This window comes from Glycine soja, chromosome 8 (genome assembly GCF_004193775.1).
Source record: "Glycine soja cultivar W05 chromosome 8, ASM419377v2, whole genome shotgun sequence".
Lineage (NCBI taxonomy): Eukaryota > Viridiplantae > Streptophyta > Magnoliopsida > Fabales > Fabaceae > Glycine > Glycine soja.
In genome coordinates, this window is record NC_041009.1 from 14,745,592 (window position 1) to 14,758,685 (window position 13,094).

The following is a 13,094-nucleotide window of genomic DNA, read 5'->3' on the forward strand; positions in this document are numbered from 1 at the left end:
TTATAAGAGGAAGAATTCTGGTACAATTTTTTTAACATGGATCTTGCTTCTTCTTTTTTATTAGCTTTTTAATTAGTGAGAAAAATTTGAATCTATATTTGAGCACTAAATTGAACCGGACTCATCGGTATAACATAAAACCACTCAAACAAATAAAAAAAAACTAATGTTTGGTTTGATTTTTGAATTTTATTTTTATTTTGGATTAATTTGAATTTAAATACCTCTATTTTCTTTTGTATTTTTATATCACTTTATTTGAATAATTTTTATTTAAAGTGTTCTTTTATTTATGACTAATAAAATAGAAAAGAATGTTCTAGTCTTCTAGCCAGATAGAAAGATATTTAAAATTGTAAAATCTTGGAGTGATGATACTGTGATAATAAATTGATTTTATCTTATACTTCTACACAAATAAAAAATTAAAAAGACAATTTTCTTTTAAAGATATTAAGAATTATGATATTTGAACACTTAAATGTTGTTTTAATATTTCTCATCTTTTATCAAACCACATCAATAATTATATCAATCACTTATTTTATTTTTTAAGTGTATGGGTATCCAAATACTTTTTCCCCCCCTTAAATATCCATAAAGAAAACAGAAGAAATATTATTATCATTTGTCTCTCTCGCACACCAAACAAAAACCAAAGTGGCAAACAATTGAGCACCGCCTCTTTTCTGCTTTGAAATCTACACTGCCAATCAAATATATAATACTCCTTTCCTCACCTCAGTGATTGCAAGTGCCTTACACAACCTAAATTAATTAACGCATCTCTCTTTTCTTTAATTTCTTTCTCTTGTCATCTAAGTTATCAATTTAACCTATTTTTGCAGCAGTTTGTGACGCCGCCGTCTGTTGTGGCGGTGATACAGTATAATTATTAAGAGACAGGGTGAGAACAACGATGGATATGTGTAACGTAGTGCATGCGTTAAAGCCCATTCTGCTAATGGTGCTGGTGCAGGTTGCAAATGCTTGGGTCAATGTTCTCTACAAGCTCGCGCTTAACGATGGCATGAACTTGAGTATCATTGTTGCTTACCGTTATGTTTTTGCAACTGCTTTCATTGCTCCACTTGCTTTCATTGTTGAAAGGTTCTTCTTTGCATTATCATTATTATTATTATTATTATTATTAGCCTTCTGGTCTTGGCTTGGTTTTACTTTATGGTTATTCCAACGTTAAATATTTATTAAATTAGATTAATCAGTTGTCAAATTAAAATTTCAATGTAACGGCTGATAAAATTTTAAGTTTTCTTTAGATTGATAGAATCCTTGTAGATTCAACATGTTTAATTCCTTAATTTAACTTGTTCATCTTTTGTATATAATACTACCATTTTTTTAATATCAATAAAGCAACTTTTACTTCATTATTACTTTTTTTTGTGAAAAATGAGAATCATACATATGGAGAATGATAGAAACAGAAAGCATATATGATTACTTTTTTCAGTCAAATAGAGATTTTCGAGAATGATTGTTTTGCTTTTACTTGTAGTTTAAAAGATTTAGAAGTCTTGGTGGATACTGCTATTTGAGCAGACAAATTTAGTCATCCCACTAAAGACGCATATATACATCGGAGTTGAGAAGTTTATTTGTATGACATGTCCTTTCATTTTCATGACTGTTTGAGATAAATTAAGAAGCAATAGCAATAGTAGTTAAATTGTACCTACTCGAAGTCTAGCTCAAAGAAATTAAGAAGATGCTTAAATGTCAAACATCATAGGAAAAAAAAGAAGAGATTTGGGATGAAGATAAATATCAATAAATAGATGTGGTGTTTGTTGACAATGATTTGCAGGAAAACGAGGACAAAGATGACTTGGACGATACTGTTTCAGGCATTTCTGTGCGGCTTAATTGGGTAAGTAATGTGTTCTTTATTGATATGCTTCCCCATTATCGTTTACTGCTCTTCTTTACTGTTCAATTTGGCTGCAAACGAGTCCACGTAGACTCGTAACCATGCGTACGTATGTAACTCTTTAGGACTTTCAATCAATTGGTTTTTCATTTCCCTTAACATAAAATTTTCGGAAAGGAATTGGCCATGTTATGGAGCAGACATATTTGGCTAGGGTACATGCATGCCCGAGTTTAAATAATACAACACCTATTTGTGAGAGAAATTATTGCATACTCCATTTTCCATTTCTAAAGTCCACGTAGCATAAACTTTAGTGTCTATTTTTTTTTCTTTCTATTTTATGGTAACTATTTTTGTATTTTATGAATACCTAATTATCATGAATCTACCCACACTTTCGTTAACAAAAAAATTGTTATTTTATATCTCATATAAAGATAAAGTTATTAATCGGCTTCAACTAGCGAAATTGGAAAACAATATCGTAGTAGCTGTGAGCCTTACATATATAGCAATAAAGACAACTATATTTGACTACAACAAAAAAAGTGTTAATTAAAGCTTTTAAAATTTTTAATACGTAGAAATCGAAAACAGTATAAAAAAATTTACAATAATTCATATATTTTATTCAATCAATTAAACTAATTCCTTTAACTTAATAATTAAGATTAGATTTCCGAATGACTTTAATTATAACTCTATAAGGCAGAAATTATAATATTAGTTCTAATTCTGAATTATAAAATAATTTGTATCTATGCCTCTAGTTTCTAATTTTGTGTTAATTAAGTTTCATGTGAAATTAATGTTATATTTATTTTGATTATAAAAAATATTGAAAATAATGTGAGTATGGGATATGTAAGACAGTACCGTATCATCTCTTTTATTAAAACATTCAGAAAATAAAAATCTCTTTTATTCAAATTCACATTTATTAAGCGGGTAATTATTCTCTCATTACAGTAATTTTTGCGAGAATCTATTAAGTTTAGGTCTAATTATAATCCCAAATTACAGTATCATTTTTAATATTCAGATGTGGGCTATGAATTAATTGTTCCACTTTTAACCATGATTTACGAGACATATCTAGAGTTTCAAAGCTAGATCTCTTGGCCCTTCTTTTCATTGACCAGACGACAACTTTAACGCTGTTCATATATTGAGAGCAAAATATTGAATGATCGGTAAACGTGTGATGCCATAGGATTTGGTAGCTTTAAACTGAAGGCAGCTCAGAAGAGGGGAAAATTAAACCAGGAATAAATAAAGGCTAAAATTATTATAGAATATATGTTGTGCCTCCTGAACTTCTAACGTCATTGTAGCTTCATTCATCTTCATCTTCATGCTCAAGGCTGGAGTACCGTATAGTGTATAGTATAACTTTCAAATTTTGGACTGACTTCCTATGACCAAATTGTTGCCGATTTACTAGACTAAACTTGTACAGATCTAATTCCAATTTGACTGAATTTACCTTCATTAAGATATGTTGATGATCACAGCTGAGATGTGAAGATAATAATTAATAGATTGGAACGATATGTTAATGATTACTTCACTCCTAAGATTTTAAAAAAAAAAAAGTTCCTAAAATGATTTAGTATTGCTTGATCGAGGTAGAGCTCTTGGTGTCCTGTTCTGTCTGATGTACTATATTTGTTTATCAAGTTGACAAATGAATATGAAGAGTACTTATGTTGATTTCATATATATGCAGTGGAGCATTGCCTCAAAACTTAAACATGGAAGCGATTGCTTTAACTTCAGTAACGTTTACAACAGCCATATCCAACCTCATTCCAGCCATCACTTTTATCATATCCCTCTCCTTCGGGTAATTAACATATAAAATTATCCATCAACATTTTTTTAGCTATTATTGCTAAATGCTAATTGTTATAACAATGTCTTTGATTTTATTTCGTTTAATCTCTTAAATTCAGATTGGAGAGATTAAATTTAAGAAGAGCAGGAGGGAAGGCGAAGATAATTGGAACAATAACTGGAATTAGTGGGGCAATGCTACTGACATTCATTAAAGGCCCAGAAGTTAAGATGCTGTCTTTCCATGTAAACCTTTTCAACCACCGAAACGGCCATGTCGTACATCCACACGCTACTTCTGGCCTTATGACCATATTTGGTGCTCTCGCTTCTGTCGCAAGCAACGTCTCTTATGCCATGTGGCTTATCATTCAGGTCAGGTTATTAATTTTGTCATGGCCGGTTTTAAAATGCCTTTGCAGCAAATCAGAAAAATTTTATATTGCAGATAATTACGGAAAAATATGATTGATGTAGATTGTAATTGCGTTGAGTAAATCAAAATATCTTAATGTTATGATCGTAATTACAATCGCAAACCCCTATTTAAAATCATGAATTTTGTGTTGTAGCCAGCTACTGTCGTTTAGAGAATTATATTATAGTATTTCATTAATTTCGAATTATTGATGTAGCGCAGGCAAAGATGAGTGAAAGATACCCGTGTCCTTATTCGAGCACAGCGTTGATGTCCCTAATGGGGGCAGTGTTATCCATTTCGTTTGCTTTTTGTGTTGAAAGGGATTTGAGTCAGTGGAGGTTGGGTTGGAATATCAGACTATTGACTGTGGCTTATGCGGTATGGTACCCCATTCTTTGTCTATTCACTTTTTTTTAATTTTTCTTTGGACATTCTAGATGTACATAATAGCACATTTTCTTAGTTGATGGGAACATGGGAACCCACAGATCAATCGTGTCTGGTGTTCTTTGCATTGACTTTCATGATCTGTCATTGAATATCTATGACTATAATTGACCAATTGAGACCTCATACTAAGGTTACATCGATATTAATTATATATAAGTGACTAAAGAAAAATAATATGTGAATTATTGATGTAGGGTATAGTGGTTTCTGGAGTGATGGTAGCCGTGATTTCGTGGTGTGTACGCACGAGAGGTCCACTGTTTGTCTCCATTTTTAGCCCTCTAATGCTTGTGGTTGTGGCCTTTGCTGGATCCACTATTTTGGACGAGAAACTATACCTTGGAAGGTATATATATATATATATATATATATCTATCTTAATTATAATTGTCGTTGTCCTTTGCTTCATCTTTAAAAAATGTAATAAAACACATTGGTCAGTTTGATTGGTTAAGTACTAGATAAATATTTTTATTTTATGTTTAATTTAAAAAAGATTAAACAGATGAGAATAAAGTAAAATCTCTATTTTTTGTTATTTAAAAAATCATGAAATATTTTTTATCTCACGTATAACATATTATATTAAAAAGACACAATCTTTATTCTGTATTATTTTCATGTCTTATTCAGTATCATATTTTTTTAACAATTCAAACAAACCCATAAAATCTAATTTTTCACTACAAACTGAATTTTATATAAATTTATTTTACAATATGAAACATAATTTGTTAGAATATTAATTTTATTAGTAAAGATAACTGAATTCACATCTTTTTTTCTCTTTCTTTTTTATCCATTTTATATTTTCATTTTTCGCTCTAACTTATGAGTTGCTCTAACATTCTCTGTTAAAAAAAAAAAACAATGTAACTATTTTCTCCTATCTATGTTTTTTACTGTTTAGATAGAATGGTTGGATTATGGTAGTAAAATATAGTTTAGATATATCATCAATAATTGATGCAATGGGAAAACTTTATGACATACATGCATGTAAATCTCGCCAAAGCCTTTTCCTTTTCAAGTTATTTATAACGGGTGGTGTCAAGTATATATCATAATTCTTTTTGTGGTCAAAATTTGTAGTCACATACTGTTTATGATTTGTTTTGATTATAATTATTTACTTCTTTTAATTTTAGCATCATTGGATCAATGTTGATTATTTGCGGATTATACGTGGTTCTTTGGGGTAAGAGCAAAGAGATGAAGAAGAATCAATCTGGTCAGTCAGAAAGCACCCATAAATCTGACACAATTGAAATAATGGTCAAACCTCGTGTAGAAGATAAAAGCAACAATAAGAGCAATACCCTCATTAACTCTGTAAATGTGACGGGGGATAATAAAGATTCATGGAAAAATGGACGTGAAAGCAATGTATCACATATACACTGCTGCAAGGTGCAAGAAGAAGTAACATCTCAGAATGTCTCACGTACCTAAACACTTCATACATGTAAGACACTTATTGTACAATGTAGATAGCTTGCCATCCTTTTCCAATCGCCCCAACATGCTGTGGGCTTTTTTTTGTATTGTTGGAGAAGGAAAGGCAAGGCTAGATTGACTTCTATCTTTTGTCTTGGTCCGTCCCGTATGTTGTAATTGGTTTCTTAAACCCAAATTGCAAAAAACAAAGCTTGTATTCAACCAACTTCAACTTAAACATGAGTTTACTGGTAACGCCATTTTTATTTTTCTTTTTTTCTATCACATGGTCTCATGTACCATAGGGTTTGAGGGTTTTCTCTATCTCTTTTTTTATCACTGTTGTTTCATTATTTCTTCCTTTTGAGAATATCACATGAAGCCTCCATACAAGGCTAAACACTTTTTACATCAATTCATTGATTTAAGCTTCTTTTGTTTATATATAGATTTTGAGGTTTGTTTTTAAATTGTGTTTTCAATTTATGCTTTGGGGTATTGTTATTTGATGTAAATTTGGATTTGCATTCTAAATGATTTTTTTTCTTAAAAGACAAAGTCTAAATGAGTATGTTGAATCACAAAGTAAATATTAAGAAATTATCTAACAAATAAGTTTGTAAAGAGATTTCGTAAAGGGAGCTCTTAAACTTTTCCTGCTATGTTGCTCTTTTATAAATTCATTAGTCTTGTCTTTCTACTTGTTAGTGTGTAACTTTTGGTTAGTATTTGATTGTTTGTTGTACAAATCCACAACGGCTAGTTCTCTTGTGAATTGTGACTCACATGTACCATTTTTCCCAAATTCAATTTCAATAAAAAATTCCCAAACAATTCCAATTGTCATCCGGAGTCTAAGGTATCTCTTGCTCATGGTACCCTATAAGTAGCTCTTTCGCCAAACAATAAAAACTTCTGGTTGTTTTTGCAGGAAAAGTGCGCTACTAAAGAAATTTGAATTTAAGGGACCAAGTCAGTTTTGGAGTTTTACGTGGGAGTTTAAGGGTTTCGACGCTGCGAAGTTAGGAATACAAGGCTTGTTAGTGGATCTCAAAATGCCGACGACCAGATAAAATATGTAACACATAAAAGTCATGATGGCCCAAAAACTACAGTACCATGATGGTGGACCTAACCTTGGTGATGGGCCCATGAAAGGGAACACGAGAACGGTGTTATTGTGTTGTTGTTGGGAGCCTAAGTCTGAGGTGGGTATAGGAAATTTGGAGCTACGATGATAAAATTTCGAGGGACGTTGGACAACGAAATAAGGTGAGGTTGTTGGCTACCAATTTTGATGATGTTACACGGGAAGCTTTGGTGCTTTACCTTAATAAAAATCAATTCAATTTTTTTACAATATCAAGTTATCCATTAATAACAAATAATACAAGATAACTAAATATGCTTATTTTTTATACAATTATAATTAAGATTTGACAATCAAAATACCACTAGAAATATTATTCCCAAAAATATAACATGGAAATATTATTCTTGAATATTTTAAAACAAATATGTTTGGTTATATTTTTATATTTTTTAGAATAATTTTTAAAATTTAAAATGATTTAAATAAAAAAGTTTCATGTATACAATAAATTCTCACATTTCAATGTGAATATCAATTTTTCATCCCTTTTCTCATGGGAATATAGATATTAAAAACATGATAAAAAAAAGTAAATTATAACATTTCCAAAAATTAATAATGCTTAGCAATATTTTTTCAAAACTTATAACAAATATGATAATATTATATTCTAATCTCTACATCCTTATGATAAGATTTTGTGAAATAAACACCTCAAAGGAGTTTGTACAAACAAATTAAACTATGTAACAAAGATCAAGTAAAAATAATAAGAAAAATATTTTTAACTAACACAACTCCCAGATTATTCCATTAAAATTATTTTTAGGGAATTCATCAATTAAACATCCTTTAAAAATTGAAACAAAAATTATTAAGTAAATGAATGAAACAATCAAAATTTAAGAACACATGTTTAAATTATTAGAAGTCAGTCGAATATTACATATCACATTCATTTGTGTTGATTTTAATATGATATTGTAATATTTTATGTGGAAAAATGACATTTTCTAATATTTTTAAAGACAATTGATATTTAAACTTAAAATTAAAATTAAAATAAAAAATATTTTCATTGCAATTGAATTTAAAATTATTAAAAGAATTATGTATTTTCATATAATAAATAATATAAATGAATTATCAAGTAATAATCTATTTTATTTAAAAAAATACATGTACATAAAAAATTAATTGAAAATCACACTAATCAATTGTCACAAATTTACATGAACTACATAAATTTATAATATGCTGATCTTTATTATTAGACAGTTTTAATTTCATTCCATTAATTATTTAAAATATTTTACATTAATTTAATAATAATAATATTGATAATAATAATAATAATAATAATAATAATAATATGTAGTATTATCTCTTGTGTATTAAGTACCATTCGTCTGTAATTAACTTTAATTTTTCATGTACTTATTAGAAGGGATTATATATTTATTTTTTCTCAAAAAAAATATATTTTATTTAAAATAATATTTAAAGTTATTCTATTTAAATCAGTTTAAAAATGGGTATATATATATATATATATATATGTATGAAGGTAAAAAACTATTAAAAAAATTAAAATTAGATGCAAGTTTCTTAATTATTGTGAAAGATTTTTTTGTTGTTGGTTGGTTCAAGGTGGCATTAGAAAAAGTTAGATTTTGGGAATTCAAGTGCACACTATTTTCAAATTTAGAGTAGCAATTGATAAGTGTGAAAATAATTTGTAATTTTAAATTATAGAATATTATTTAAATTTTTTTAAAAAAGATATTGTTTTATTTTTACGATGTTGTTTAGAAATAAATATTATATATATATATATATATATATATATATATATATATATTTAAAATTATTATGCTTGATCTATATTGAGAGGTTTTAAGATAAAAAGAATTACTTCTGGAGAGGGAGTCAAGCCAATAAATAGAATGACCTGTAAAAACTCTATCATGAACTATCTAACATGCACATCAAAATCAAGATCAACAATTATATTATATGACCATGAAGGAGAAATATGAACAATACTTATGAGTCAAGCCAGTAAAATAAATAGAATGGTATGTAAAAATTCTTTATCGAACGTGCACATCAACATCAAGATCAACAATTATATAACCATGAAAAAGAAATAATAGAATGATCAGTAAAAATTCTTTATCCATGAACTATCTAACGTGCACATGATCAACAATTACGAAACCACAATAACAACACTTCCAGCACCTCCTTACCATGAACTATCTCACGCGGATTTCCCTACCATGGCTCTCCTTATACCTATGTTCACCTATAGCCCACCCATTAATCTTTTTTATAAATATTAATTATTAATTTTTTGTTAACATGAAAAATTAAACTCACATATAATTTTTTATTCATTTTTTTTTCTTACTTAATCAATCTTATATTTTTTATGATGATAAATTTTTTATGTACAGCACTGTATTAAGCAGCCATCAACTATAACTAAAAGTGACTGCCTCAACTACTACCTTGGTCATTAACCCAAATTGACTATCATGCAGGCCCGATGATTCCAAAACTCCAAGTTCATTTTTATTGAGAGAAATGTCCACACTTAATAATACTTTAAAATAAGATTGCATGTCTCTAAACTAGGATACATGTGAGAAGTGAGAACTAATATCTCTCTTAAATACACCATCGCCACCAGATGTTAAATTTGAAATTTTTAAAGTTCTAATAATTTTCTACTGATGCTAGTTTATTTATTTATTTTCAATTTAATCATTGTATGTAACGTTTTCATAAATAAATAAAAAAAGTGTACAGGATTTCACGTAATTTAAAAAATAATTAATATTCTATCTTACTAATTTATTTTAATGTATAATATATTATTGAAAACATAAATAAATTTCTCTGTTTAAATTATATATTTATAATTATATGAATAATTTAACTTTTGATATGTGATCACGAAAATAATGTTACGATTCAAGAGTTGAATTGATAAAACTTAAAGGTGTCATTTAAAAAAAAAGTAACTGATATATTAAAAGGGGTCTTATTAACTTCGAGAACACTGGTTATGAGCACAAAAAGATCATAATAATATAATTTTTTCATCTAATAAAATATTTTTATTTAAAATTCTATTATTATTGTTTTAAGGACATTCGTTAATATTTACCTATTAAAATACAGGTCGTTAGAAAACTTAAGACTATTTAATTTAGAAACACAAAGATTTTGTAAAGGTTAAAAACTAAGATAGCCTAGTGGAATGCCGCCGACAGGTTAAGCCTCCTTTAGTTGAATGATTAAGTATAACATTGTTGGAAATTAAAATAAAACATTATAATAATCATGGATAAAAAGTCTAGAAGAAAAATAAAATCAAATAATAGTTATAGATTAAAGTAATCAAGAATTAAGGAATAAAAATATAGTATATATGCTAGTGGTGACATGTACAAGTGTAAGAGAGATATAAGATTCACCTTATTGAATAATGGTGAAAGAAAAAAGAAGAGTGGAGAAATTATAGAAGTGTCAATATTATATTATTTTAAAACAAGTAAAATAAAATATATATTTAACTCCAACCAATAAAATCTTGAAATTATTTTTTTCTTCTTCTTTTGGATCTGATTTGAATCATCTTATTAGGAGAGATGGCATATTTGAATCTTTGCAATTAATATTTTAAATAAAATTAATAAATTAATATATTAATCCATAAAAAAACATTGAATGCAGAGCAGAGCCAAGACGCACGCGAGCAGGAGCTCTGTTTCACCCTTATTAATTTGCCGAGCAGAATGGGGGCGAGAGGTCAGAGTAATCAAATCAAATTTCAAATAATAATAATAATAAAAAACAAGAGAAAGTATTTATTTCCATTTTGAATTCTAACTGATGGGTGCTGTCATCCCACTAGTCATTGTGGAAATAAGCTTTTTCTGTACGTTCATTTAACAATTATAATATTCACTTAGGAACAGTAAAACGAGTAACATTGTCCTCGTTAATTTTCTTTATAATACTTTTTACAATAAAAAAAAGTAGAAAAATAAATACTATAAGACAATACGAATAATATGATAAAGAGAGATAATAAAAATATTGAAAAAGAAAGGATGAGTTGACAATATTATTTTAGAACAATTTCAGTTATTAAATTAACAAATCTTTGTGCTCAAAGACTTGCCCGTGCATCAAACGCAAAATCATATCTCTTATAACCAGGATTCTTACCTCTTCCCTCCTTTCATTTTATATGATATTTTAGCAAAAGAAAAAATGGTTCTAAATTAATTGTCATTTTACAAAATCAATAAAAATAAAAACATTTTTATGTGGCTGCATTAATACTCGTTGTAACGGGGTCTAATAATTTATATTTTTTCTCTCTGTCCAGTTCAAACATATTTGTGAGACTTTATTATTCGTTTTATTATAAGAAATGACTTAAGTGAGATCTACAATGCAACCATTCAGAATCCTCCTATTGGTTTTGAAGAGTTGCTATTTTCATTTTCTTATACTTTGGCCCAACACAAGTTGCCGTTTCTGCTTTGTCGTTTTACCGAATGACTCCAAACATAAGAATAAGTCAACTTAATTTCTTTTTCTGATATTAAGTATGTGGATCCTTTCTTGTCTCTCAATCAAGTCTCTCTCTACCATTAAAATTAAAATCGTTCATTGTTTTCTCTCTCGACCTAGTGTTGGAAGATGCATGTATAGGTATTTTACATTAAGTCTTGTATTCTATTTTCATTAATTACCATGCTGTGCACACACAAAAAAAGAATGACCAATAAAAGCTAAGGGTTTGTTTATTTGCTTAACCTTATAAATTAATTCTGTCATATATTCATATAAATTTTGTTCTTGTGTTTAAAACTGGATGGATTTTTTACTTTATAGAAAATGTTTTTTTAAACGTATTCGCTATAAATTCAACCGTACATATTAAGAATCGTTCATTTTATTAGATAAACAATTAAAAATTAAAAAGTCTTTATGAAAAAGTAATTGTAGGATTTTTTATATAAAAAAACTAAACGTCTTTAAAAAATATTATTACAGAAAATATTTTTTTCAATAAAATATCCACATAGTTAAAAAGTGTTTCCTTTTTTCACTTTCTACATTTTATATATATATATAATTTGATGTACAAAGTAAAAAATAGTAACATTTAAGGTGTATTTAATTCGTTAAAAAATAAGGGATTTGACATCACAAAAATTTTTGTTTAACATTTGAGTTAAAAGATGACTGAGAGATAATATAAAACAAAAAATGATAGACAGGAAAAATATTTAAAAACTTGTAGCTCACTAAACTCTGTACAACTCTTTGTCTCATGTCTAATAAAAGTAAAAATACAATATTATTTTTATTTTTTGACTTTTCATTATCTCAATTTTTTTTTCTTTTTTTATGTGTCTTTTTTTTTAAACTTTCCTCTTCAAACGTCATACCTTAGTCAAAGAATACTTTAACTTTTGGCATGGATACCTAGGTCACTAACGAGAATCTTATGAACTTTTGTTATTGTTTCCTACAATTGTTCTCATACTACACCTTGGATAATTTGTTTTCGAAAACAACCTAATTTAGTGAAAAATGTAGTTTAAAGTGTGAAATTCCTCTGATCCTAGCACTAGGTGTAAAGTGTAAACATAATCCCATGTAACTATGGTATATGACATGCAACAGTTGCACAAATACAAGTGTACAAAGATTTGACTTCCCGACGCTAAAGCAGACGCACATGATCTTCACGGTCCAACCTTTAACAATATGAAACCAAGATGAAATTGAAAGGCAATTGATGTAGCAAAATGACTAACTCAGAGGAGCAAAATAATTAAATGCTTCTTAGAATTTGTAAATCTTAGTGTTTTCCGATATCGTTTATATAAACAAGTCATGGTTGAGTTGTTATTTCATAACTCCATAACGCT

The 13,094-nt window shown here is 28.2% G+C and overlaps 1 protein-coding gene across 3 annotated transcripts; it reads left to right on the top strand.

The window, feature by feature from the left end:
- Window positions 1-632: 632 nt before the first annotated feature.
- Window positions 633-7,395, top strand: LOC114422219 (WAT1-related protein At1g68170-like). 3 transcript variants are annotated; one of them, XM_028388449.1, is made up of 8 exons: window positions 633-750; window positions 849-1,110; window positions 1,829-1,891; window positions 3,624-3,740; window positions 3,850-4,105; window positions 4,371-4,529; window positions 4,796-4,947; window positions 5,750-6,317. In XM_028388449.1, exons 2-8 carry the CDS (start codon window positions 920-922, stop codon window positions 6,051-6,053), a joined length of 1,242 nt encoding a protein of 413 aa, XP_028244250.1. In that variant the 5' UTR covers window positions 633-750; window positions 849-919; the 3' UTR covers window positions 6,054-6,317. The 3 variants fall into 3 exon arrangements, with proteins under 3 accessions (XP_028244250.1, XP_028244251.1, XP_028244248.1); XM_028388450.1 differs by lacking the exon at window positions 633-750 and adding an exon at window positions 6,970-7,395 and having other exon boundaries at window positions 757-1,110; window positions 5,750-6,066; XM_028388447.1 differs by lacking the exon at window positions 633-750 and having other exon boundaries at window positions 757-1,110.
- The last annotated feature ends 5,699 nt before the right edge of the window (window positions 7,396-13,094 follow it).

Bases quoted from the DNA above. Each gene is read 5' to 3' on its own strand.
- LOC114422219 (XM_028388449.1), top strand. From the start codon at position 920: ATGGATATGTGTAACGTAGTGCATGCGTTAAAGCCCATTCTGCTAATG. The intron at 3,741-3,849 runs GTAATTAACATA...TCTTAAATTCAG, and splicing joins ATCATATCCCTCTCCTTCGG to ATTGGAGAGATTAAATTTAA. The intron at 4,106-4,370 runs GTCAGGTTATTA...GATGTAGCGCAG, and splicing joins CCATGTGGCTTATCATTCAG to GCAAAGATGAGTGAAAGATA.